This window comes from Eulemur rufifrons, chromosome 16, assembly GCF_041146395.1.
Source record: "Eulemur rufifrons isolate Redbay chromosome 16, OSU_ERuf_1, whole genome shotgun sequence".
Classification (NCBI taxonomy): domain Eukaryota; kingdom Metazoa; phylum Chordata; class Mammalia; order Primates; family Lemuridae; genus Eulemur; species Eulemur rufifrons.
In genome coordinates, this window is record NC_090998.1 from 4,939,567 (window position 1) to 4,966,243 (window position 26,677).

Sequence of the window (26,677 nt, forward strand, 5' to 3'; positions counted from 1 at the left end):
GGTGAGGGAGAAGATGGAAAATCACTAAAAGGAACTTGGTGAGATATTGAGGGTGAGGGGGAAGGGGAACTTGAGTAGGTATCAGGGTTGTTGGAAGAGGAGCTTGACTGTATCAGGAGTGAGGGGACCCTTGATAAACTGGCTTAGCAGGATTCTTTGGTAAGATCGGGCTCAGGGTGAGGCCTAGTTTAGAAGAAGGCTCAAAAGAGCCTGACTAAAGTCTCGTCAAGGAAGGAGTCTTTGTCAAAGCGCAGTTGGGACTAAAACTGGGTAGGTTAAAGTGTATAGATCTTGCTGTCCCTGCTTCCCCAATGTGAGGGATTAATTGCTAAGCCCCACCGAACGCAGTTTGTCTGACGCTGTACACCTGTGAGGTTTCATCCACTGACCAGCTATAAGACTACCGTTTGCATTTCAGCCTCAAATCGGATCAACCACAAATCAGAGCGTTAGCTTTCTTATCTACCCTGAGTCTGCAGGCTACCAGCTTGCCCGGGCAAGAATCCCAGCACTGACTCCGGGGGCGGGGCCCGCACGCACCTGCTGCGCGCCAATCACAGGCCCGCGCGCAGAGGCGCATGCGCCTTATCCCTGGGCGGGACCTCATCTCTCCCCCTTCTCCTCCGACCTGTCGGCCTCCCAGCGCCCTGATTGGCCTTCGGGAGATGACGCACCTGGCCGCCTCGGCCTATGGCGGCGGAGCCGGCCGGCGGTTTGGCGGAAGTGGTGTGGGGGAGGTGGTCCCCGGGTGCAGGCGCGGCGAGGCCGGACGCGGGCGCGGGCGCGGGCGCTGGAAGATGACTCGCTTCGCCCTGACCGTTGTCCGGCAGTGAGTACCGCTGTCGCAGGGTGCCTTTCTCTCTCTTTCCTTTGTGCTTCGGAGTGGAGGGAACACTGATCTGTCGTCCCCTCTCGTCCCCGCTTGCTCGACCCTCGGAGGATTGGCTTGGAAAGGGCTCTTTTCGGGGCGCTTTGGTTTGGGCTACCTCATGTCGACCCCTCCTCTTGCCCCAGCAGTCCCTGGTGAGGACGGCTGGTCTTAGATACCATCACTGTCGTGTTTTCAGATGAGGAAAGTGAGTTCCAGAGGAGGAAATGATCAAGGTTCTCAGTCACTTGGTGGCAGAGCAAAAACTGAAGAAAGACAACCATGTCTCCAGAGTGCTCTGGGCACCGTTTTTGCTCCCCAGCAGATTCTAAAGAGTTTGCAGAATTGCTCGTCCATGGCTAGTTTTGTTGCTGGCTGCCTTGAGCTCTCCCCTTTCTCCGTCTCTGCTGTTCCCCCTCGTTTCCCCAGGCAGCCCCACAGGCATATATTTGAGATTTATTTCTTCCCCCAAGAGGTTACAATTCTGGGAGAGAAAAAAACGGCCTCTGCCCTCGGCTCAGCAGAACGCATCACCCCGAATGTTTTTATTATCATAACATTACATGGAGCTGAATGCTGATAGGTCTTTATGCTTCTTATCTTTCTCCTCAACACGTTATTTGCCAAGTGTTAATGGGAGGTGAAATTCAGAGTGGTTAAGAGTACAGATTTTTTAAGCCCGATACACCTGGGTTGGAATCCGGGCTCCAGTTTAGGAGCCAGGTAGTCCAGGGCTCAGTTAACCGACTTAATCTTTTTGACCTCAGTTTCCTGATATACAAAACGAAGATAATGATAGTGCCTATCTCATCGCGTTATTGTGAGAATTAAAAGGGGGAAAGGTAAATTGCATGGCACAACAGAGGGGAAGAAATATATCTGAAGATTAAATAATTTGTATTTCAGTAAAGACAGCTCTAATAAAAATGCAGTTGATTCTCAAATATGTATGCATAGTTTGTCAGACCAGCACTTAGAGTAGGTACTGTGTGCCAGTGGACTGGATCATACAGATAAATAAGACACCCTTTCTGCCTTCATGGAGTTCACAAGGAACACTAATTGATTTAACCTTGTCAAAGTGACTTTAGCTGCTATCTTTTCTGTCCTCTGCTTCCTCTGTAGGAATATAATTTTGCAAATCATCTGAAATTGTCCTTTTAGGAGTCACAGGATTGTAATGACTAAATTAGAAATCTAGTTTCGTCCTATCTTTTTTCTCCCCCAACCCCGCTCGACTTTATAGAATGCTTTGGGAGAATTCTGGACTGACTTAAGGTTATACAGAAAATTGGTAGCAGAACAGGAACTAGAGTCCAGAAAGTTCTTTCTTCCAGTCTTAGAGCACTTCCTGGATGCCTGCCCCAGCCAGCACCGTGTCAGACATTTTACTGAAACTCGGGAGTTGTGGGAAATCAGGGTTAAGGCACGCCTTGAAAAGTCAAGCAATTCCTATTTAGATTCTTAATAGACAACAGTAACAAATATGAATATTTCATTCTCTTTCCTGCTGCTTAACAAGGCTTGACTTGGAGGCCCTCATAGAAATCATTTAAAAAAGAAGTCTTTTTTTTTTTTTTTTTTTTTTGAGACAGAGTCTCACTCTGTTGCCCGGGCTAGAGTGAGTGCCATGGCGTCAGCCTAGCTCACAGCAACCTCAAACTCCTGGGCTCAAGCGATCCTCCTGTCTCAGCCTCCCGAGTAGCTGGGACTACAGGCATGCACCACCATGCCCGGCTAATTTTTTCTATATATATTTTTAGCTGTCCATATAATTTCTTTCTATTTTTAGTAGAGATGGGGTCTCGCTCTTGCTCAGGCTGGTCTCGAACTCCTGAGCTCAAACGATCCGCCCACCTCGGCCTCCCAGAGAGCTAGGATTACAGGCGTGAGCCACCGCGCCCGGCCAAAAAAAAAGAAGTCTTAATAAGCGATTATGTGCCAGGCACTGTTGTGAGGTGCGGTCTAATATCCTCAATTTGCAGATGAAGCAACTGAGAAAGGCCATGTAACTTGCTGAAAGTCAAAGGGCAAGTTGAATCAAAGCAACTTAGCCACTCACTGTCTTTTGCCTTCTATTTTATTGTGTTAAAACCTAGTATTTGTATTAATAGATTATTGAATATCACCAGACATTTTTGAGGCTACTGTTTTTTTGGGTTTCTTTTCTTTCTTTTTTTTTTTTTTTTGTGACAGAATCTCTCTCTATTGCCCAGGTTAGAGTGCAGTGACCAGATCACAGCTCACAGCTCACAGCTCACAGCAACCTCAACTCCTGGGCTCAAGTGATCCTCCCACCTTGTCCTCCCAAAGTGCTGGGATTACAGGCATGAGCCACCACACCCTGCTCAAGGCGACTTTTTATTCTCCTAATATAATTGTGAGGAGTCATAAGAATAGTTTGCTTTGTACTGTTTCATATGTAGGAAAATGGAGTGAAAGTGTCTAAATGACCAGTAGGGCCGTGGTTTGCTGCTTTCCTGTCTGGGCTGTCCTCTTCTAGCCTTCAGAGCTCTCAAAGCTAAAAGCTGGAAGCTGGTGGTTCTTTCAGGGAAGGAAATGATTTCAGATTTGATTGATAATCACCATAGTTAAATATAATGACTTTTCGAAGAGTTGGATAATTTTACCTCTTCAGATAATGCAAGAAAGCTTTAAAGGAATTTCTTTAAGTTCAGCAAAATCCTTTGAGTCTTGTGCTGTTACTGTGTGTTTATCTTTCTTCATCATACTTTGAAGTGAAAGTGCCAGTGTGTATTATTTTTGGGACAGAATGCCAAGATTCCAAAATTCAAATGTATTGTCATCATTAAACTGTAATTCTCATAATCTCATGGCATAGCATCATGGAAAACTCCAGCGTAGGTAGCTTGCCATTACCATCATCTACAAAACACCATCAAAGGCCCTGGTTCCTTGAAAGGTTATTTGAAGGTGTTTGCAATCAGTCACCTGTGAAATCATCCATTCACTTCCATTTTAACTAGCTCTTAAAACTTTACATTTGTTTTGTAAACTAAATTTATTTTACTTTTAATGATTTAAAGATGATGAATTAGTATAGTTATTGATAGCAAAACTGATTTGTTTTTCTTACTGTACCTCTGTGGGTAGTTACTTGCTTTTTGTAAGATGCTAGTCATTGTTCTGGACATTAATAAAGCAAGCAAAATAATATTGGATTATCTGTAATTTAATACTTTCATAAAGATATATGTAATTGTTAAGTTACTATGATATTTGTTTTCTGGGTATGGGGTTGATCAATTGGAGAGAGCCTTTGCAACTAGGACTAATCTATATTTAAACAAAGATATGTCATGAGTTGGGTATCTTACAAATTTTTTTCCTCCCAAACCATCTAGTAAAAGTCTCGGCATTGCTAGCCCTTGAAATCTTCTGTATTTCCAAATGAATTAATTGGTGTTAAGGAACAAGAATTAAGCTGTAGTCATGATTAATATCAGGTGAAGCTTTACATTTTCATGTACACTAAAGAATATCTACTTTGAAAACTTGCCCCAAATGTATACTAGTTTCCCACGATTTGTCTCCCTTATGTGGCAAGCTGTGTATTGTCTGTTGCATTTGAATTCCTTAAAAGGATGTAATAGGGAAATTAAGCTTTCTATATGATTTCTAAAAAATTGCCCCAGAATATAAATCCAAACTAACAAAATAAAATATATCTGTTAAGTGAAGAGCAATGTGGTAACCAACAAAATGAACGATGCATATTTGTAGGGCCTATAAATGGCTGGTCATAAGACAACCTCTTGGCATAAGCATTTGGATTCCTGCAGAGTTGGGCTTTCTGTTTTGGAAATGGATCACATCTCAGATTTTGAAAATGAGTGGTGTTATTCTTGACTCTTTCAAAATATATCCTTCTGACCTTTCAGTTTCCTCCACCTTCTCTGCTGCTATCACAAGTCAAACTTGGTTAAGGGAAATATATTAATAGTAAAACTATTTTAGCCATCTATTTTCCTTTCCCACTCCCAAAACAAATTAAACACTTTCAAGGATTTATATAAACCTCTCCCATAAAGCTGATAAAAGCTATGAAACTAAATATTTATTAAAGTTTTTGGGAAAAAATTCTATTTTTGGATTCCTACTCTATAATATTTATAAAGTGATTTGAAGGCAAAAATGCCGGGTAGAACTAAAAGTGAATGCCAGTGGTTGTTAATAACACTATCATGTCTGCAGCAGTCTCTATTGACTTGCAGTTAGATGGAATCCTTCATTGTATCACAGCTATTTTTCTACTTTTGCTGCAAATCAATAGGTGGTGGGGCATTGCCTTTACAAAACTATCAAATTACTGGGATTCCATTTTTGATAAAATGACATTTTGACAGTCTAATCTTTTATTTTAATCTGAATCTGCCATCAAATCAGCTATTGGGATTAAATTAAAATCCTGAACTAATCTTTTCAGCACATATACTAAAAGCAATCATCTCTGTTGAATTTGTGTGATTTGTAAAGACCTGAACTCTTTGCTGGCTCATACATGATTTTTTGGATAGCAAAATTTTTAAATTTCTCCTCACTGCTCTCCTTTTTTTTTTTTTTTTTTTAGAAACTGGGTCTTGCTCTGTCATCCAGGCTAGAGCCCAGTGACACAATCATAGCTCGGTACAGCCTCTCACTCCGGGGCTCAAGCCATCCTTCTGCCTCAGCCTCCAGAGGAGGAGGCACAGGAATACAGGCATGCACCACCATGCCCAGCTAATTTTTCTATTTTTTGTGGAAATGAGGTCTCACTGTGTTGCTCAAGCTGGTGTGGAACTCCTGGCCTCAAGCAATCCTGCCTTGGCCTCCCAAAGTGCTGGGCTTGTAGGTGTGAGCCATCATGCCTAGCTGATTTTAAATTTATAAAATGAGCATACTTATTTGTCTTTTGCTGGAAATTGAATTGGATATGTTAAAAGGAAAACTTTATAGAAATTAAACTTAGCAGAGTTTGAGGAAAGAAATGATCCATGCATTGGGCAGCACTGAAAGCTTCACCCAGCAAGATGGGCAGGCGCTATTTAAAGACAGAAAAAGGAAGTGACGTACAGAAATAGCCTGATTGGTTACAGCTCTGTTTGCATTATTTGGACATCTCTGAGCAGTTTTCAGCCTATAATTGGCTGAAAGCTGGGCTTCTATGATTGACTGAGACTTGGTTTCTTATTACATGAATATACTATCAAATTAAGTTGTGGTTTGTTTGTATATTAAGTTAGGTTACAGCTTGCTGTGTATGGAGGCAGCTTTAGACCAAATTTAATTTAAGAACTACAAAGGCACTATCTAAAGAGGATGTTACTTTATATTTAAACAGCAATTTTTTTTTATTCTTGGTCTCAGAAAGATTATGAGGCTGAGACAAGAAGTGAATCTAATACATGGTAACTGGTTTCAAGATTAGAAATGAGAGATTCCCAGTTATTGCCCTGTAGGCTTCTGCTTTATCCACCTGAATGGTAGAGGTTAATGTTCTCCTTCATGTCCATTTTATAAGATTATGAATGAATTTTGGAGTGTAAAAATCTTTTATTAATATTGACAACAATGATAATAATGGCAAATCAGTGGTATTGGTTTTTACCAAGGCATAAATACTTCTGTAATTTCTATTGCACATTTATTTTTTAAGCTAATGTATCCACATATGAGAAATCAGAATAATTCTCCCTAGTCTCCCTGTTCCTCTTACCCCACCCCACAGGTGACTATGTTTGTTTTATGCCTGTCAGTCCAGTGTTCCTTCATGCAGATCCAAATGTTTATTATTTCCCTCCTTTATACAAAGGTAGCATTCTTTATGTTATTCTACACCTTGCTTTTTTACTTAATCACATATCTTAGTGATCTTTCCTTGTCTTGACATACCGACTCCTTTAAAGGGCACATTTATATAGTATTCCATTAGGGAGCTATACCACTGTTTATCTGTTAATGTAACTGTTAACAAGTGGTTATTTTGGCCATAATTAAGGAAATGAGTTCCCTATTAATGGACATTTGGGTTATTTACAATCTGTTGCTATTAGATATAATACTGTAGCAAATATTCTTTTAAATATAAGTGGACGTAGGTATTCCCAGTAACAGGGTTATTGGCTAAAAGGGTAAACACATTTGTCCTTTTGATAGTTATTTCCAGATGGCCTTCTGTAGGCAAAGTACATTCACCAAAGTTCTATTATTTAATATTTCCCAGGATTTTCTCCAGGCACTGGCCATGTTAAGGTGATACAGTCTCTGGCTGTGCCTTTAAGGAACTGGAGCCAGGACAGACACACAAGTAAAAAGTCAATTAGCATATGGACGATAACTTTCGTTGGTAGTGCCAGGTTAAATGGGAGCCCAGAGTTGGGGTATTTATCATAAATGAAGTGGGTAGATGGGGAATGGTACAGGGAGGGAAGACTAGCTAAGAGAGCCAGACTTGTGTTAGTTCTTAAAGAATAAGAATATATTAGCCAAGCCCAGTGATCTGTTTTAATAAGTACACCAGGTGATTCTCATGCACACTCCAGTTTGAAAACCATCGCTCTTGGCAGAGGTTGGCAAACAATTGTTTTTATAAACAAGAGGCAAGGTCCTAGGCAGAGATTCAAGTTTGTGAGTCTGACTTTAAGGTCTGATGGAGTTTCTTTCTGGATCTGAGCCAATCAATCCCATGTGAGATTTTTATTATTGTTTTAAACTAGTGCTTTGCTTAGAAACAAAGGAGCCATCATCCTCCATCTTCACCAAGGAAATGAAAATTGAAATCAAAGTGAGATGAATTGTTCAGATACCCAATTGGCACAAATGGAAAACTCTTACATGACTTGAGTCTTGGTGAGGATGGTGCACCTGAGAAGTGGCACAAGTTGGTGTAACCACTTTGGCATTACTTGATAAAGCTGAATATTTACATACTCATGGCCCAGCAATTCTAGTGCTAGGCATGGTTTGGCAAACATTTAGTTAGAGCTCAATCTAAATTCAACTCAATTCTCCTTGATTCTCGTTTGGCGGTTGCTTTTTGTAGGTCTACACTGCTGTCCAGTCCTGCCCAGGTACCTTCCCCCTCCAGCCTCAGTTGCCCCAAGTGTTTTGTGACAAAGTTTCTAGTCCTTTCACCCTTCTGGCTGCTTCAGATTGTTTTGGTCTGTTTTGGTTTTTTAATTTTTGAAAGTGTAGTATCCAAACCTTGGTTCAGCTGGTCTGCAGCACAGCTTTCAGTACTACAAAACATAGCAGCTTAAGAAGATCTGGGAACTAGGAGAAGGCAGGGGCGTTCTGAAGGTTTGTGCACCTCCCTCCTACTTCCTCACATTCCCTTCCACTTGCTCAGTTAGTCCAGCAAGAATGCACTGGCTTCCATGTTTTGATTCTGCTGCCTGTGAAAGTAGTTTTGATCAATATATTTATTTTAATAAGATTATTTGACTAAAATAGTATATGTATTCATATTTTTTAGTAGGATTTTCTACCTGCAATTCACTTAAGAGTGATTCCTGATCTATGCATCTTAATTTGAGGCAGTTTGAAATCCTTAGCTTATCATTAGAATAGACAATTGCAAATATTAGTTTAGAATAAATTGTATTTTACAGGTTAGATTATGAAGTATGTTACGAAATTCATATATCTTTACGAATATCATTACCCTTCATTGCTGATGTTTTTTCATCTCTCAAAATAGCATAATTTGGTAATTAAGTTTTTCCCCCTCTTTCTATTTTAGTGGAGAAACAAGATTTAACAAGGAGAAAATAATTCAAGGTTGGTATAATCCAATTGTTATTTTAGCTCTCTCCCCTAATGTGATGTATGAGTTAATCGGATTTGCTGGGGTGGAGAGGGCTCTGCTGTGGATTGGGACTGCAGAATTAAACCATTGTAACCACAGAATATGATCAGAGCAGTTGGTAACCAAGAGGAACAAATCTCATAAGTGAACTGGATGTAACAAACAGTCTCCAAGTTATCCTTTATGTGTGCTTCAAAGTGCCCAGTCAGCTGATTGAAGAATTATATTGGCTCTGGATGTCTTAAAATATAACTGTCTGGATTTAAAATGATTTCATATTTGGATACATAGAGTTTACTGGCTGGTATTAATGGTATTTTTCTGCTAAGATAGTTCTTTTAATTTTAGTAGTAAAAAAGAAGAGGTTTAAAAAGAGAACATTTGTTTTCACATAAGATTATTTATTCTGAAGAGATTCTTCCTTTGTTCTGTTAACTAGAACTCAGCTTTCCATTGCCCTGGGATCCAGCTAGTCTGGCTTTTTAAGAATATCTCGGATGAACTTTTGGCTAGACACCCTCTTTCAGTGCTATGATTGTAAAACCATCTAGTTTTGCTTTTTTTGGTTAAGGACTTCTGGGATTTACAGAAACTGATTTTCACACCCAGTGTGCTTGACTTGCTTTTCTGGAGATGAGCTGGTCTGATGCTTAAGTGAACTTTTTAATTTAGATGTGTGCCCCACCCACATCACCCTCGGTACTGAAGCCCCTTACCACCTGTCCTTTGGTATTTATTGCTCTTGTGTCTTATTTCATGAGAAGCTGACAATGGAGCGTAAATAAAAGTTTTTGTGTTCACACTTGTTTTTAGGTTTGTTTTGTGTGCTTTTCCTGACCTTGTAGTTCTTGATGTTAATTTGTTTTTTAAGCTTTCAAGGTTTATATATTTCTAAGTACCATTTTTACAGCATAGCCACAGTTTTCGTATGTGGTCATTTCATAAGCATTCAACACCAAGTATTTTAAATTTCCATTGTGATTGACTTCCAATTTAATTGCTTTGTGCTCTGACAGTATGGTTTATTTGATAATACTTCTTTGAAATTTGTTAACGTGGTCAGTTTTTATAATTTTTCCATTATGTGCCTAAGAAAAATTTATTTTCTCTAATTGTTGGGATTGGAGTTATATATCAAATAACCTTATTGATTTTGTTTTTCAAATCTACACTTTGCTAATTTTTAAAATTTACTAATTTTCTTGCATGATCAAGCAAATATCAATTTTTGAGTGAGATATCTTGAATTTCTTACTGTGATACCCAGTTTATCCTTTAGTACTTGAAATTCTATCAATTTTATTTATACATTCTGCTTTTATATACATTGAGTCTATTTTATAGGCATATGCAAATTCAAAATTGTTACATCCTCTAAGTGAATTGTATCTTTATTTATAGTGATCCCACAATCCTATTAAGACTTTAGTCATGAAGTCCTGCTTTTCTCATAGTGATATAGCTACTCCAGCTGTTTTGGGGTTGGAATTTTCCTGGCATATATTTTCCATCCTTTTCCTTTCAGCCTTTCTGTATACTCATGTTTTAAGTGTTACCTCATAAGTAGTATTTAGCTGAATTTTGGTTCTTCTTTTTTAAAAAAATACAATCTTTTAATTGGCAGTAGTAGTCTGTTTACCTTTGTTCTGGTTATTGATGTGTTTGGATTCTTTTTGTTGTTTTTTTCCCCTGTTTTTTCTAGTCTTCCTTTTTCTTCTTACTTTCTTTTACTTCTTAAGTGTTTTTCTTTTTTTCTTTATTCAGTCTTCTCTTACCTTCCTTACTGGCTTTGAAATGATACACCATTTTTATTCTTTTAGTGGTTACCTTTAAATTTTTTTTTTTTTTTTTTTGAGATCTCGCTCTGTTGCCCAGGCTAGAGTGAGTGCCGTGGCGTCAGCCTAGCTCACAGCAACCTCAAACTCCTGGGCTCAAGCGATCCTCCTGTCTCAGCCTCCCGAGTAGCTGGGACTACAGGCATGCGCCACCATGCCCGGCTAATTTTTTCTATATATATATTTTTAGCTGTCCATATAATTTCTTTCTATTTTTAGTAGAGATGGGGTCTCGCTCTTGCTCAGGCTGGTCTCGAACTCCTGAGCTCAAACGATCCGCCCACCTCGGCCTCCCAGAGTGCTAGGATTACAGGCGTGAGCCACCGCGCCCGACCTAAATTTTTACCGTTTATACTTGTCACAGTCAGTTTGGGCTGCTGTAACATGTTACCTATAGATGGGGTGTTTTAAAAAACACATATATTTCTTATGGTCTTGGAGGCTGGGAGTCCAAGATCAGGGTGCTGGCAGATCTGGGGTCTGGTTAGGGCCTGCTTCCTGCTTTGCAGACTACTGTCTGCTGGTTATATCCTGACACGACAGATAGCAGAGAGAAAGGTCACTTTTTTTTTTTTTTTGAGACACACTCGCTCTGTTGCCCCTCGAGAGTGCCGTGGTGTCAGCCTAGCTCACAGCAACTTCAAACTCCTGGGCTGAAGCGATCCTCCTGCCTCAGCCTCCCAAGTAGCTGGGACTATAGATGTGCACCACCACACCCGGCTAATTTTTCTGTTTTTAGTAGAGACAGGTCTTGATCTTGCTCAGGCGGGTCTTGAACTCCTGACCTCAAGCAATCCTCCTGCCTCGGCCTCCCAGAGTGTTAGGATTACAGGCATGAGCCACTGTGCCTGGCCTGGCCTGGCCGTGACAAAGGGCACTTGAAAGGACATGAATTCTATTCCCAAAGGCTCTACCCTGTGATCTGATCACCCCCAAAGGCCCCACCTCCAAATACCAGCACGTTGTCGGGTAGGATTGTAACACATGAATTTTGGGGAGACACAAACATTCATTCTAACAGTACCTAATGAAATACAATATTAATATCCCCTCTCCTGAAAACTATGAAGAACTAAGATCTGTCTAGTATCTTAGTCCTGTCCTTTTTTTAACCAGCTTACATAGGCGTTATTGTCTTCATTTGTTAGACAATGTTTGTTTAGATTTGCATATATATGCCAGTTTCCCTGCTCATCATTGGTGTTTTGTTTTTTTTTTTTTGCATCTCAGACCTTCATTTCTCAAGTACATTCTTTGGAAGATCCACTAGTATATATAGCTTGGCCAGTGGTAAAGATGGTTTTGATTAGTACACAATTGTAGACTGATGGTTCTCTCAGCACTTGAAAGATGATATTCTGTTGTTTGGTTTCTGTTCCTGCTAAGAAGTCTCTGTCAGCCAAATGGTTTCCGTGGTAGGTAATCTGTCTTTTTCTGTAATTGCTTTTAAAATATTCACTTTGATTTTGGTATTCTTCAGTTTCTCTTAATATATCTAGGAGGGATTTTTTTTTTAAATTATCCTGCTTGATGTACATTGTATTTCCTTTATCTGTAGACTTTTGTCTTTCCTCATTTCTAGAAAATTCTGTCTTCATTATCTCCTCATATTTCTCTCTTCCATTTCCTCTATTCTTTCTGGAGTTCCAGTTGGGTGTTTGGTATGGACTGAATATTTGTGTCTTCCCCAAATTCATAGGTTAGAATCCTAACCCCCGATGTGATGGTATTAGGAGGTGAGGTCTTTGGGAGGTGATGTGGTCATGAGGGTGCAGGCCTCAGGAATGGACTTACATTAATAAAAAGGATCCCAGAGAATACTCTTGCCCTTTTTCTGTCATGTGAGTTTATAAGGCGAAGTTGACAGTCTGCAGCCTAGCAGAGGGTCCTCACCAGCACCCACCTGTGCTACAACCTGATTCCAGACTTCTAGCCTTCAGAGCTGTGAGACATGTCTGTTGCTGAGAAGCCACCCAATCTGTAGTGCGTTGTTCTGGCAGCCTGATTTAAGACAGTGCATGCTGGGAATTCACATTTTTTCTTTATATCTCTAATCTATCTGAGCGATGTCCCATCTCTTCATATCTGTGCTGCATTCTGGGTAATGTCGTCAGCCTTGTCTTTAGTTTGTTAAACCTCCCTCAGCCAGGTCTCCCTCTATCCATTGAGGGTTTCCCCTCAGCAATTCTGTTTTTCATTACTAAAACATCTATTTGGTTCTTGTAGAAAACTGTCTTTTTGTTTTTGATGCTTCCTGTTAATTTCTTACTTTCGTGATTCTATCTTTATGTTTTATTTATAGTTATTTTATAATCTGTTTGCTGGTTTCAATGTCTGAACTCTTAATGGTTCTAAATCTGTTATTTGTTGTTTCTGCTGACTTTCATTCATGATGGATTATTTTCTTGTGTGTTGAATCTTTGGCTAAAGTATTATTTGCTCTAAATCAGTAGAAAACTTGTTAGCTTCTGTTGAGAATGATTTGCTCTGACTAGGATTTGCATTTGATTTGACCACTGGCCTGAGACTCCATTGGCCTTCTTACAGGATCCCTTGCTTCCAAGAGCATGAGTTCAGTCCTTCCACCTTGCTGTCCCACACAGCAGGCCTCCTCCCCACCCCACAGCTTGTGCTGATACCTCAGCAACCCCACTTTTCTTGTGTTAGTATTCATGTTCCAGCTCAGGGTTTTTTGGCTGCTTTGCCCTTTGGAGGTCTTCCTTACATCCTGTAAACCCAGCAGTGCAACACACACACACACACACACACACACACACACAATTTGATTCTTTTGTAGTATATAGAAGGTCCCTTCACAGTGTTGAATCAGCCCTTCTCCTAGAAATGGAGATTCCAGAGCATTTTTTAAAATGAAGAAAGAGAACGAGAAGGAGAGAGGAAAGAAGAGTGATACCATTATAATACTGAACATTTGGACAATGTGGATAAAGCACATTGGATGATGCTACCACCCTGACATAGCACCCGAAGATCAGAGCCAGCTTTTGTAAAATACAACTGGTGAGGAGTTGGGCAAACATAAAGAGGGAAAGGCTAAGACATGTATTCTCATCATCACCTGGTTCCCATAAGGCAAGCATTCTTCTGGAAAACATTTGAATACCTGTACCTTTATAGAGTTATATTGATAGCTTAGTATCACTTGCTATTGGGCTCTCTGGAAAGTACTCAAGAAGATCTGTCATTAAAATATAGATAAATGCAACTTATATTCTCTTAAATGTGATTTACTTTGCATCCCTTATATATATTTTTGAATATTATTGTTGCTTTTCTTAATACCACAGGACAAGGAATGGATGAACCACTTTCAGAAACTGGATTTAAACAAGCAACTGCTGCTGGTATATTTCTGAGTAATGTAAGATTTACTCATGCTTTCTCCAGTGACCTCATGAGGACAAAACAGGTAAGTTTAGAGTCAAGGCTCATGGGTCAAAAGTCTTAACAATTGTGTACTCTCGAAAAATCTACCAGCTTCTGTAGGGAATTAAATCACAAACAGACATCACCCCTAACCCCCATCACTCTCGAACAGAACTTTCTTTTTTTTTCCGTTTCTTTTTACTTTGTCCTTGTTTTTTTCCTGTAATTTCTAAATTAGAGTAGCTTAGAAGAAAAGGTCTAATGAGAATACAGATAAGGTATCATGAGAGAAAGCTAGCAGAAACAATGGACAGTAGAAGTTAACCCACAAAGACATCAGATGTTCAGAATTATCAGATATAGTAAAAACAAACAAATAAACAAAAACACGCTATGTTACTGTTACTATAAAGAAATAGAAGACATGTTAGAAATATCTTTAGGGAACAGATCACTATAAAAATGACCCCATAGACTTAGAACCAAATCAATTTCTAAAAACTCATTGGAAGTAGACTTTTTTGACCAACCAAGAGGGAATAATAGGGCTGGCATTTTGTACCCCCCTGCCATAAACAAACTTAAAATTTGTGAGAGCCCTGGACAGAGAGAGCTCTAGCAGTATGTATAAGGATCCCCTTAAATCTTTGGTGGATTATTAATCTGTACATGTATAGGGTGAAACTGCACGAGGCCAGGCCAAACTCAAATTCAATGTAGAGAACAATTACTGGGGCACTATAAGCAGAACATTTCCTAAAGCTTACCTAGGGTAGGGAATCGTTTGATTTCCCACCAGCCAAAGTAGAGAGATTTGGTTGAATACATACAGCGTATAGTAGAGATTCCAGAAAGATCACACCTTAATAGTAAGGCTGAACTAACCTTAGGGGAAAATAATGAGGAGAGAAATAGAAGATACAAAAAAAAAATTTTTTTTTTTTTAAAGAACCAAATTGATCGAGATATGAAAAATAAAATATTCTGTAATGAAATTATACAAGATAGGATTAACAGCTGATTAGACATTGTAGAAGAAGAGGTCAGTGAATGTGAAGACATAGCAACAGAATATTCTAAAATTAGCTATGGAAAGAAAAAAGGCTAAAATGGGACAGAGTCTCAGTGAAGTATGGGACAATATCAAGCAATCTAATATACATGTAGTTGGAGTCCCAAAAAGAAAATGGAGAAGTGGAGATGGGGGTGAGTTTGAAGATTTAAAAAATGTTTTTGAAGAAATAATAACTGAGAATTTTCCAAACCTATACCCAGTGAAAATACTTTTGAAAAATTAGCTGAAATAAAGAATTTTTTTTAAGTAAAAGTTGAGGGACCAGAAATAGAACCACACTTACGTGGTCAGTTGTTATTTTCTTTTTCTTTTTGTTTTTTTTTTTTTTTTGTCAAATTAAGTTTTGACAGAGGTGCCAAGGTAAATCATTGGAGAAAGGGTAGTCTTTTCAATAAGTGGTGATGAAACATGGGATAGCCATGTGGGAAAACATGAACTTTCAGCCTTACCTCACACCATATACGTAAACTAACTCAAAATTGATTCTGAAACAAATCTAAAAGCTAAATTTCTTTGAAGAAGCATTGGAGAAAAACCTTGTGACCTTGGGTTGGCCAAAGATTTCTTAGGGCAAAACATGAACCATAAAAGAAAAGTTTGATAAACTGGGTTTTATCCAAATTAAAATTTCCTGTTCTTTGAAGGATTAAGAAATTGAAAAGGCAAGCCACAGATTGGGAGAAAATTATAAATAAGTGTATTATATTAATATATATAATACATGTCATCTATGAGTGTGTGTATATATTTGACTGTGTGTGTGTGTGTGTGTGTGTGTAAATTTTTTAACTCTGTAATTAGACAAACACTCCACTTGAAAGTGGGCAAAAGATTTGAATTTGACCAGATACTTGACAAAAGAAAACTGTATGGAAGGCGAGTAAACAGGTGAAAAGATGCTCAAGCAGCACTGATCATCACAGAAATGCAAATTAAAGCCACAGTGAAATGCTTTTGCACACATTTGAATGGCTAAAGTTAACAGCATAAAAGGATGTGGAGCATCTAGAAGTCATACATTGCTGATGAGAATATAAAATGAACCAACTGCTTTGGGAAATAGTTTGACAGTTTACCATACACTTCCTTATCATTCAGCAGTTTCAGTTCTAGAAATTCATCCAGGAGAAGTAAGGATATATGTCCACACAAAGACTTGTACACAATTGTTTAATAGCAGCTTTATTTGTAATAGCCAGAACAACCCATGTATCCATCAGTAGGTGAATGGATAAATGAGCCATGGCATATTCGTACGATGGAATACAACTCAGCAATGAAGACTGAATTACTGATACATACATTAGCATGGATGAGTCTCAGAAACAGGCTAAGCAGAAGAAGCCAGACACGAAAGAGTACATACTGCATGATTCCTTTTATATGGAACTCTAGAAAAGACAAGGCTGTAGTTAGTTATATAAAGCAGACTGGTGGTTGCTTGGGGCCAGAAGTGGGAGGGATTTACAGGAGTTATCTGATTACTGGGGTTATCAGACATAGACTTTAAAAATAACCATTTAATACATAGGTGGAAGATGACATTAAGAATTTTAGCAGAAAACTGTAAATAATAAACTGTAAATAAGAACCAAATGCAAATTCTAGAACTAAAAATATAACTGAAATTAAGGCTTAATGGATGGGCTTAATGGCAATTTAGACACATTTGCATGGAGAACTAAGGAGCTGGAACAGTGGTTAGTAAACCTTTTGTGTAAGGAGCCATATAATAAATATTTTAGGTCTTATGGTGTGTATGGTCTCTGTCAAAGCTGTTCAGTTCTGCTGGTGTAGTGGGCAAGCAGCCTTAGGCAACACATAAATGAGTGGTGTGGCTGTATTCTAATAAAATACTTCATTGACAAAAGTAGATGAGGGTCTGGATTTGGCCTGTGGGCTGTCGTTTGCTGACCTTGGAACTAGAAGATAGGTTAGAAGAGAATATCAAAAGCAGGCATGAAGAGACAAAAGGCTGAGCACTATAGAAGAGAGGCAATTTTTGCAAAGTAAAATTATTGCTAGTTCTTTTTTATTTAAGACATGTATTATTTCGATGTTTCAGCCAGAATGGTGGTTATTTTTATAAGAAAAGAAACAGTTGTCTTTCGATTTTCAGACCATGCTTGGAATTCTGGAGAAAAACAAATTTTGCAAAGATATGACAGTAAAGTATGATTCAAGACTTCGGGAAAGAGTAAGTAACTTATTTACATACTGTTCTTTACTATAAATTTTCAGTAAGCCACCTCAGCTGATTACATGGCTGAAAATTAAATGCATTCCTGCTAGGAGTGCTAGGGATTTGGAATCAGCAAGCATGTTAAGAATCTACCCTGTGACACTCACTGTTACATACTCTCATATATAGCATCCTGTTTAATTATTAAAATTATGAGATAAGTATCTTAAATTATAAAAGTATCCTTATAAGAACTTAACACAGTATGGAAGAATTTAAAGTAAAAGCGAAAATTATGGATATTGTATAATTTATGTAACCCAGTTACTACTAATGGACATGTAGATTGTGACTAGATTTCCCACTGATGTAAAAAATGTTAAAATAAATGTCTTTGCAGTTAATTCTTTTTAGATCTATTTAATACATTTCTAGAAATGGACGTTGCTGAGTATGCACATTTTTTAAGGCCTTTATCCATATTGCAAAATTGCCTTCTAGAAAAGCTGTGTCAACTTATAGTCCCTTAAATGATCTAGGAGAAAGTTTTGTTTTTTCCCATCAACACTTGACATTATTACTGTCTCTTTGATCTTCCAATTTGATAGCTTAAAAATGGTGCCATATTAATTTTTACATTATTGATTCCTAACAAAAGATCTCCCATGTTTCTTGGCCATTTATATTTCTTTTGTGATGTAGTGTCCTTTGCTCGGGCTGAGTCTTAATGACTCTAGGAAGCTAATGAGCTTTGAAGTCACAAAGATCTGGGTTTGAATTTGAACTTTGCTAATTACTGGCCGTGAGAAAGGGCCAAGATGTGATGGCTCACACCTGTAATCCTAGCACTTTGGGAGACTGAAGTAGGAAGATCGCTTGAGGCCAGGAGTTCGAGACCAGCCTGAGCAACATAGTGAGACCTCATCTCTACAAAAAATAGAAAGATTAGCCAGGCATGGTGGTGCACGCCTGCAGTCCCAGCTACTCGGGAGGCTGAGGAGCTAGGATCGCTTGAGCCCAGGAGTTGGAGGTTGCAGTTAGCTATCATAACGCCTCTGCACTCTAGCCTGGGTGACAGAGCGAGACTCTGTCTCAAAAACAAAACAAACAAAAAAGATTTCAGCTGTATTTCCTAGGTTCGTGGCCCTCTACTGAGTATGTTTCCATTATCAGGTCAGAGGAGGTATGATACTGTAAGTGGAGGAAACTAAGCTTATTCCTGGGTTGATTGTTTGGAATTTGACTGCTATTACAAATACATTGTAAATACACATGCATTTAATTGTTGTATTGCAAATTCATTTGAGGCACTTTTATCTCTTGCACCGTTGCAGAGATACGGGGTTGTAGAAGGCAAGGCACTGAGTGAGCTGCGGGCCATGGCCAAAGCGGCTGGGGAAGAATGTCCTGCGTTCACACCGCCCGGAGGAGAGACGTTAGACCAGGTGTGTAGCACTGCCCGTGTCGCAGTGGCTGAAATCGGACTCATTTTGTGAATTAGATGTTTCTGAATTTTAGCCAACCAGTTTGAAAAATTGCTTGTTTAATAAAATAATATGGCACGTACCATTTCTCTTTTCCTTTTTAAATTATCCTTTCTCATTTATTGTTAAGTTGGCCGTCATTACTGATAATGGACTTAAGGAAATGGGTTATCAGATTGTAATTCTAAGAAAAATCTTTGACTGTGAAGCACTGGGGTTGGCAGTGGTAGTGGGGTTCAAGGAGGGTATGATAGGCAAGTCACCCAAGAAGCAAAATAATTTAAAACATGAAATCTTCAAGCCTCTACTGCGTCTTCAGCTCTGTTAGTGACATCACACCGTGCTTGTATTTGTTTGGAGTGTTGTGCTTTGAATTGCGTTATTGGTGTTTTTTCCCTCTAGTCTTTATTTTCATAATTTTCTTGTAAAGAGTTTGTATTACTTTTTAATAAGGGAAAGATCTGTTGCTGCTGTGTTCCAGCTGCACTGAAGGGCCAGTGTAGTTTCCTGGTTGCCGTTACTTTGTGGGTTTCAGTTTATTTGCAGATTTCCCCACCTACACTGTGCGTGCTTTGAAGTCAGGAATGGGAATTGTGTCTTACTCATCTGTGCCCAGTGTGAGTCCATAGTTACGGCAGTGTGGTGGGTACCTACGCCTGTGAAACCAGGGTTTGGATGATTAGAAATAGAGATGAGTATCTGCTTATGAAGTACTTACGTTGACACAGTTGAAAAAAATCCAGTCAGTTATGTTTTAAGGAAATCGTTAACGTCCCTTTATTGCACCTTTTCTTTCTTTCCTTACAGGTAAAAATGCGTGGAAAAGACTTTTTTGAATTTCTTTGCCAACTAATTCTGAAAGAATCAGCTCAAAAAGAACACTTTTCCCAAGGAGCGCCAAGCAACTGTCTGGAAACTTCTTTGGCAGAGAGATTCCCTTTAGGAAAAAACCGTGGCTCTGAGTTGAATTCAGACGGCGGTGCGCGAGGGTTAGTAGCCAGCGTCCTAGTTGTGAGTCATGGCGCTTACATGAGAAGCCTGTTCGATTATTTTCTGACTGACTTCACGTGTTCCTTACCAGCAACCGTCAGCAAATCCGAACTTGTATCAGTCACTCCCAATACAGGGATTAGTCTCTTTGTCATAAACTTTGAGGAAGGAAGAGAAGTTAAACCAACAATTCAGTGTATTTGTAGGAGCCTACAGGATCATCTAAGTGGAACAGCTGAAACTCGCTAAGTTTAAAGTTACAACAAAATCTAAGAATTTTGAGCCTCTGAAGGAAATGCCTTTGGCTTTATTTACTTCTGTTCTCGGCTAGCACTGATTTGGAAACCATTAAAAGCCAATTATAAAGTTTAAGTGGACTCATAGCCACATAAAACTTTAATGGAAAACCATTTAGAATTGACTTATTTTGTCTGAGTAGAGTTGGCGTTTTCCAGGGTAATTTTACCACCCTGCTCAGTGACAGTTCAGGATTACAAATGGCTGAAGAAACTCAGGATTGCAAGTGGGGGATTAATAACTTTGTTACCATGCTTTTTTTCCTTTTTTATGTTGATATTTTTCTTTAATTTCTGAAAAATCTAGCATATCTTATTGATAGTTGGTAAAATACTGTGTTTTTTTACTGTCTCATCCAGTGCTTGGAAGGAACACTTTATAATTCACACTGCATATTTATGATGACTACGAGTTATAGTAAAAAGTCCTTCAAAGGAAAGAGTGTTACCATCGTAAGTTTATGAAAAGTAAAATGACACTAAAATGCTTTACATACAAATCAACTGTTGGAATTTGTCATTATGGAGGGCTTGAAATATGGAAATGTGGAGGAACACAGTTAATGTTTGCAGAATGGTCTGGGAGAAAGAAATTAAAATATTATTTGAGTAAAAAACATTAAAGAAGGAATCTTTGAGCAGAAAATAAAAGAATATCCTTTTCTAAACAATTCCTTCAAAAGGGAAACCCAGAAAGCCAAAGAAAAAGTTTGACTAAGAAGAGAATGAAGAAAAATATCCACTTGCTTCTTATCTAACCTGTAGGCTAAAGAATTTCCAGTTTCAGGCAGGCTTTAAAGGAAGTAAGTACTTAATAGTACACTCCATAGTAACATCAGAATAAAAGAAGGAGTTTCCTAATGAAGAATGGTGCTCTGACCACATCTGTGGTTATTTTGTGGAAGGTACAGGTGAGGCTGCCTCTTCTTTCCACCAGATGGCACTGGAGGAAAGGGATTTTGGTTAATTTAATTTTGTGCATAAGATTGGTCCTCCAAAAGTCCTTATCTAGATGAAGAAAGTATTTTACATGTAGTTGCTTTTAAGTCACCATGTTGATGAAGCTGTGTGAGTCTGAGCTTCTAAGAGGATTAATGCCAAGGTTGTCAGTTAAGGCTAAAATCACACATAGTCAACATTTACTTTGAGCATCATGTGAATCGTATGTCAGGTTCAGTATCGTACTGCTTTCGATGTGTCCAGCACAGCCAGTTTTCTACCAGCACTGGAACAGTGTCTGTGTTTGAGCACCAGAGGAAGTATACTATAAATAAAAACTTGAAAAATAACTGAGAAGGACAAACAATAAATATCCCACTGCACATTCCTACCAAACAGAAGTAATCTTTTCTTTCTTTTCTTTTAAAGAAACAAAATATTATTAATAAGATGTAAGTAGAGTTCCCTTTACCCGGTTCTCACAGTCTGTTCTCCTGCAGAGGCAACCACGGCAATGAATCTGTTCTTTACATTTTCACTTAGTATCTGTAAGGAAGTGTATGGTTTGGTGCTTTAAAGATGTACATAAACATCATCAAGCTATATGTGTTCTTTATTATGTCTTCAGCTCTGTGTTGATTCGTATAGATCTAGTTAATTTTAAACCCTATATTGAATAAATATAGCACATTTTATTTATTTTTCTATTAGTGGGCATTTAGGTATATTCAATATTTTCTTATAGAAACAATGCTACAGAGGATAGTCTTTTGCATCACTCCTTGTGCTGTGTCAAAAGATCTACATCTCCAAGTTTCACAGGAGCCAAATGGCTCTGCAAAGTGGGTTTACTATTTTTCAGTCCCACTAGCAGTATTCAGAGTTCCTGTTTTCCACATCTTTGTCAACACTTGATACTGTCTGACTAGTTTTTGCTAATCTGATAAGTAAAAAATATCTCATTTTAATAAGCTTTTCTGTGATTGTTAATGAATGTGGGCATTTTTTTCATATGTATATCGACAATTCTGGTATTTCCTCACTGGTGAATCACTGTTACACAGTCACTACCTACTGTTCCATCACGCTGTTTGTTTATTTCTTAGTGAGATGCAGGAGTAGTTTGATTATTCTGGATACTAGTCCTCCTTCTGTTATATACATGGCAAATATCTTCCAGTTTGTTACTTGTCTTTTAGACTTATGTATGATGCATTTTTTGTGTTTTTAATTTTTGAGACAAACCAATATGTCTTGTTCTTTATGGGTTGTATTGCTTTTGGGTTATTTTTTTTTTTTTTTTTCTGGTGTGTATCTTTAAGAAGACTTCTCTATCATGAGGTCATATAATAATCTTCCATTTTTTTTTTACAGTTTTAGAGGACTTTTGAATGTCAAATCTTGAAATTATCTGGATTTTATTTTTTATAGTATAAAAAATAAAAGGTGAGAATTTAATTTTATGGAGTTCTTTTCCACGTGGGTGAAACAGCTATCACAACGTCATCATTAAGACTCTGTCCTTTTCCAGTTGATTTGTGATTCTACACTGTCACACCCTCACGCACCCATATATGCTGGAGTCCGTGGACTCTGTTCTGTTTTAGTTAACTTTGTAGTCCCGGATCAGTGTCATACGTAGTTATTGTGGCTTCACGACTAACTATCCATAGGGTGAGTACTTCTTGTTCATTTTAATAGTTACCTTAGGTATTTGTGCGTCTTTATTCCATATAAATTTTGGAATTCATTGGTCAATTTCCAGAAAAATTTTGTTGCACCTTTTATTGGAGTCACATGTATTTGTTCAATGATCTAGTCATTCAATACGCATTTTTTGAGCTTGGCACACATGCCAGGCTACTATAAGAACTATTAGAACTAGTATAAAGAACTGTGAATACATAGCAATGAACAAAAAATGGACTAAGTCCCCATGCTTGTGGGATTTATATTCTATCCGGGAAGACAGTATAACGGGTCAGGTTGTGGTCAGTGCTGTTGAGCAAACTAAGGCAGGGGCAGGGGAACAGACTTGTCGGAGGGATGTTGCTGTACTGGGCTAGTGGGGCAGGACAGTCAGAGCACCGCAGGGAGTGAGATCTGATGTCAGGAGAGAAAAGAGGCGGAAGGGGCAGGGAGTGTCCTGAGGCGGGATCAGGCTTGACCCCTTTGAGCAAGAGGGATGGGAGAGTGACAGGAGGACAGAGCTGAGGGGAAGGAGAAGCACACAGGCATGCATGTCCTGGCCACCCGTGCTAAGGATCTGGGCTTTGACCCAAGCGAGATGGGTTGCCTTTGGTCAGTTTGGGGCAGAAAAGTGAAGTAACCAGACTTGTTTCCATAGGACCACCCTGGTTGCACTGTAGGGGGCACGGTAGGCGCACCAGGCTGGAGGCAGGGACAGTGGCAGCCAGCTTCCCAGCTACTTGAAGAAAGGAGAGGTTGGCAGGGACCTGGGCAGACTGAGGAGCCTGGACGTGGAATTTCCAGGTTAGCTTAGGGAGGAATGCCATCTTTCCCTCCATGAACATCATAGATCTCTCCATTTTTTCTGAGTCTTTTATCTAATGAAGTTTTGTCATTTCCTTTGTAATGTTTTCCCTGCTTTTTGTTTTTTAAGACTTAATTTGTATAGAGAAGTTTTAGATTTCCAGCAAAACTGAGAGGAGGGTGTGAGTATTTCTCACATACCCTCTGCCCTACACATGCACGGCCTTCCCCACTGTCAGCATTCCCCACAGGGTGGTGCACGTGTTGCAATGCAGGAACCCACGCTGACACACCATTATCATCGAAGGTCCACAGCTTACATGAGGGTTTGCTATTGGTGGCGTGCATTCTGTGGGTTTGAACAAATGTATAATGACATGCACTCACCATTAAGGTGTCATGCAGAGTATTTCCACTGCCCTAATCCTCTGTGCTCCCCCACTCATCCCCCCTCCCCCTAGTCTTGCCTGTTTCTGTTGGGTTTAGTCCAAGGCCCAGCAGGAGGAATGGGCAGAAGTTTCCAGTTCCAGGCTGCACCCCAGGCTCAGAGCTTCTGGCACAGCCTGTCCCTTGGGCTCCCTCCTGCCTGGAGTTCAAACCACTGCTTCCAATTGCCTGTTTCCTACCTTCATGTCCTTCCCACTACTCATCTACTCATCTTCATTTTCTTCTTTTTTTTAATGGATAATTGCTCATATCCAACATCTTCATTTTTTGATGCAGATTCCCCTTTATTGCTTTTTAATGTAAACTTTCTTGTGAAAAACATACTTTGCCTAACATCTTTCTTTTGACTAACTTCTGTAAGGGCCATGTCATTACTAAGCAGTGACATGCTCACATTAAGTATACTAAAAATTAGGTATACATAAAGTCAGGTATACGGAGAGTACAGTACGTTCATGTTTTCATCTCATGTTCATTCTGTGTCTCAGGCCTGTGCAGGAGATGCAATATTTGTCCATACTATTTAGGGTAGGTAAATATGTTTATTTTATATTACGTATACTTGCATGTATATGTGTATTTACATTTACACATTGGGCTGGGAGCAGTGGCTCAGGCCTGTAATCCTAGCACTCTGGGAGTCTGAGGCGGTAGGATCTCTTGAGCTCCAGACTTTGAGACCAGCCTGAGCAAAGAGTGAGACCCTGTCTCTACTAAAAATAGAAAAAATTAGCCGGGCATGTTGGTGCATGCCAGTAGTTCCAGCTACTAGGGAGGCTGAGGCAGGAGGATTGCTTGAGCCCAGGAGTTTGAGGTTGCAGCGAGCTATGATGATGCCACTGCACTCTACTTGGGGTGACAGAGTGAGACTCTGTCTCAAAAATATAAAAAATAAATACATTTATACATAATTGTATTTGTGTAAATGCTTCTGTTACATATCTCCGCTGTATTAAGGTGAGTTGTAGCCTAATTGAAATAGATCATCCTAGGTCTTAGGCATAATTATCAGCTCCATGAAGCACAGGCAGAGGAGATGGAAGGGAAAGTATTCAGCACAGCGGTGCTGCTGGGCCGAGCATCTCGAGTCAGACGCGGCACTCACCTGCCTGGACACTGAATGGGGCTCCTGTCAAATTTTCTTGAATTATGCAAATGATGCTTTTCACCCATCTTCCTTTGAGTCCCCATCATTTTGGAAGTGTAGCTTTCGAATTAAAGTATATTAAGACATCAGTTCCTTTCTCTTAAAACAGAGTGGCCAAGTAGATCATCCTAACGGGTAACTTAGGATGTTCTTAAGTCCTTAAAAAACGTCAGATTTTTTCCCCCAGTCTTCAGTCAGTTGGTTTATTATTCAACAGTATGGACTGTGTGGGTAATTTGTTCATTGATTAATGTCTAATGAGACAGGGCGGTGACACTGAAAAGGTCTATTGTCAGAAGGCCTGGATTCAAGTTCAAGGCCTGGCTCTTAATAATTTTGTGGCTGACCAAGTCTCTCAATATCCCTGAGCTGCTCTATCCCCACATTAGAGAATAATTACAATAATGCGTGTATGTGCATGTGTTTTGGTAAGCTTTTATTTTTGATGTATCAAACCTACAGAAAAGTTGCAAGAAAAGTGCAAGGAACTCCTGTATACCCTGTACCCACATTCACCACTTGCTTACATTTTGCCCCATTTGCCAAATTTGTCATTTGTGTTCCCTCTCCCTCCCTCTACCCCCCTTTCCCCTGACCGATTCATTTGAGAATAACCCAGACACATCATACTCTTTTCTCCTGCAAAATTTCAGTGTGTATTTCGTAAGATCAAGGATGTTCTTACATATAACACAGAATAAACATCAAAATCAGGAAATTTGACATTGATGTGATCTATTATCTAATCCACACACCATATTTAAAGTTGGTCAGTTGTTGCGTTGATCGTCATTGTGGCTGTTTTCTTTTTCTGAGTCCAGGATCCAATTCAGGACAATGTGTTGCATTTAGTTGTCAGTTCTCTTCATGCTGCTTTAATCCGAACTGTGTCTTTCTTGACCTTGTTATTAAAAAAAAAAATAGGCCAGGTCTTGTGTTGCATTATTAGATTTAAGGTGTATATTTTGTCAGAAGCACCCCAGAAAGGATGTGTGTGTGTTTGGGTCATGTCAGGAGGCACATGGTGGTGTATCTACTAGTCTGTCCACTGTAAAATTATATATCTGGTTTCTTATTAAACTTGCACTCACTCTCTCAGCCTCTATTGATTATTTTCTGATTCTATTTTTGCTTCCATATTTATTAGTTTGCATTCTACACTAAGAGAGCTGTCCCTTCTCCCTTACTTATTTATATCAGTATGAACTCAGAGGTTCTTATTCAGTGGCTTATAATACAGTATTGTCATCATTTATTTTACACTTACATTGTCTCAGATTTATCCTTTGGGATCCCTTTCAGGCTGCCTCTTATGTTCTGTTGACATAGTCTCATCATCCGGTCAGCACTTCCTTACTTTCTGGCATAACAGGGTATTCTAGGCTCATCTCATTCTTTCCCAGCCCCAGCCCCAGAATGAGCTTTTTCTCCAAAGAGCCCTAGGTTTTTGGAAATGAAATGAAAGAGCCTTGGTAGACATGGCAATTAGAAACCAAAATCTGGGCACTAGGTATGCTCATTGCTAATTTGGCATTCCTTATTATTGCTGCATTGAAATCCAATGCATAAATATGCCACAGTTCGTTTATTCTTCCGTTGAATACATGGACTGTTTCCAGTTTAGGTCTATTATGAATAAAGCTGCTATGAATATTTTTTGCAAGGCTTTTTGTGAGCATATGTTTTCACTTCTCTTGGGAAAGTAATCTTAAGAGTGGAATTGCTGA

At 39.1% G+C, this 26,677-nt stretch overlaps 1 protein-coding gene across 2 annotated transcripts in view; it reads left to right on the forward strand.

Annotated features, from left to right (window-relative positions):
- The first annotated feature begins 778 nt into the window (after nt 1-778).
- TIGAR (TP53 induced glycolysis regulatory phosphatase) overlaps nt 779-26,677 on the forward strand; it is a 33,773-nt gene continuing 7,874 nt past the window's right edge. Inside the window, exons 1-6 of one of the 2 annotated variants that reach the window (XM_069490801.1) lie at nt 779-829; nt 8,610-8,647; nt 13,819-13,940; nt 17,092-17,169; nt 18,489-18,599; nt 19,446-20,181. In XM_069490801.1, coding sequence (XP_069346902.1) covers nt 798-829; nt 8,610-8,647; nt 13,819-13,940; nt 17,092-17,169; nt 18,489-18,599; nt 19,446-19,877 — 813 coding nt within the window. In that variant the 5' untranslated portion in view covers nt 779-797 and the 3' untranslated portion in view covers nt 19,878-20,181. Of the gene's footprint in view, nt 830-8,609; nt 8,648-13,818; nt 13,941-17,091; nt 17,170-18,488; nt 18,600-19,445; nt 20,182-26,677 lie in introns of those variants that run through there. The other variant, XM_069490802.1, reaches the window with a different exon arrangement.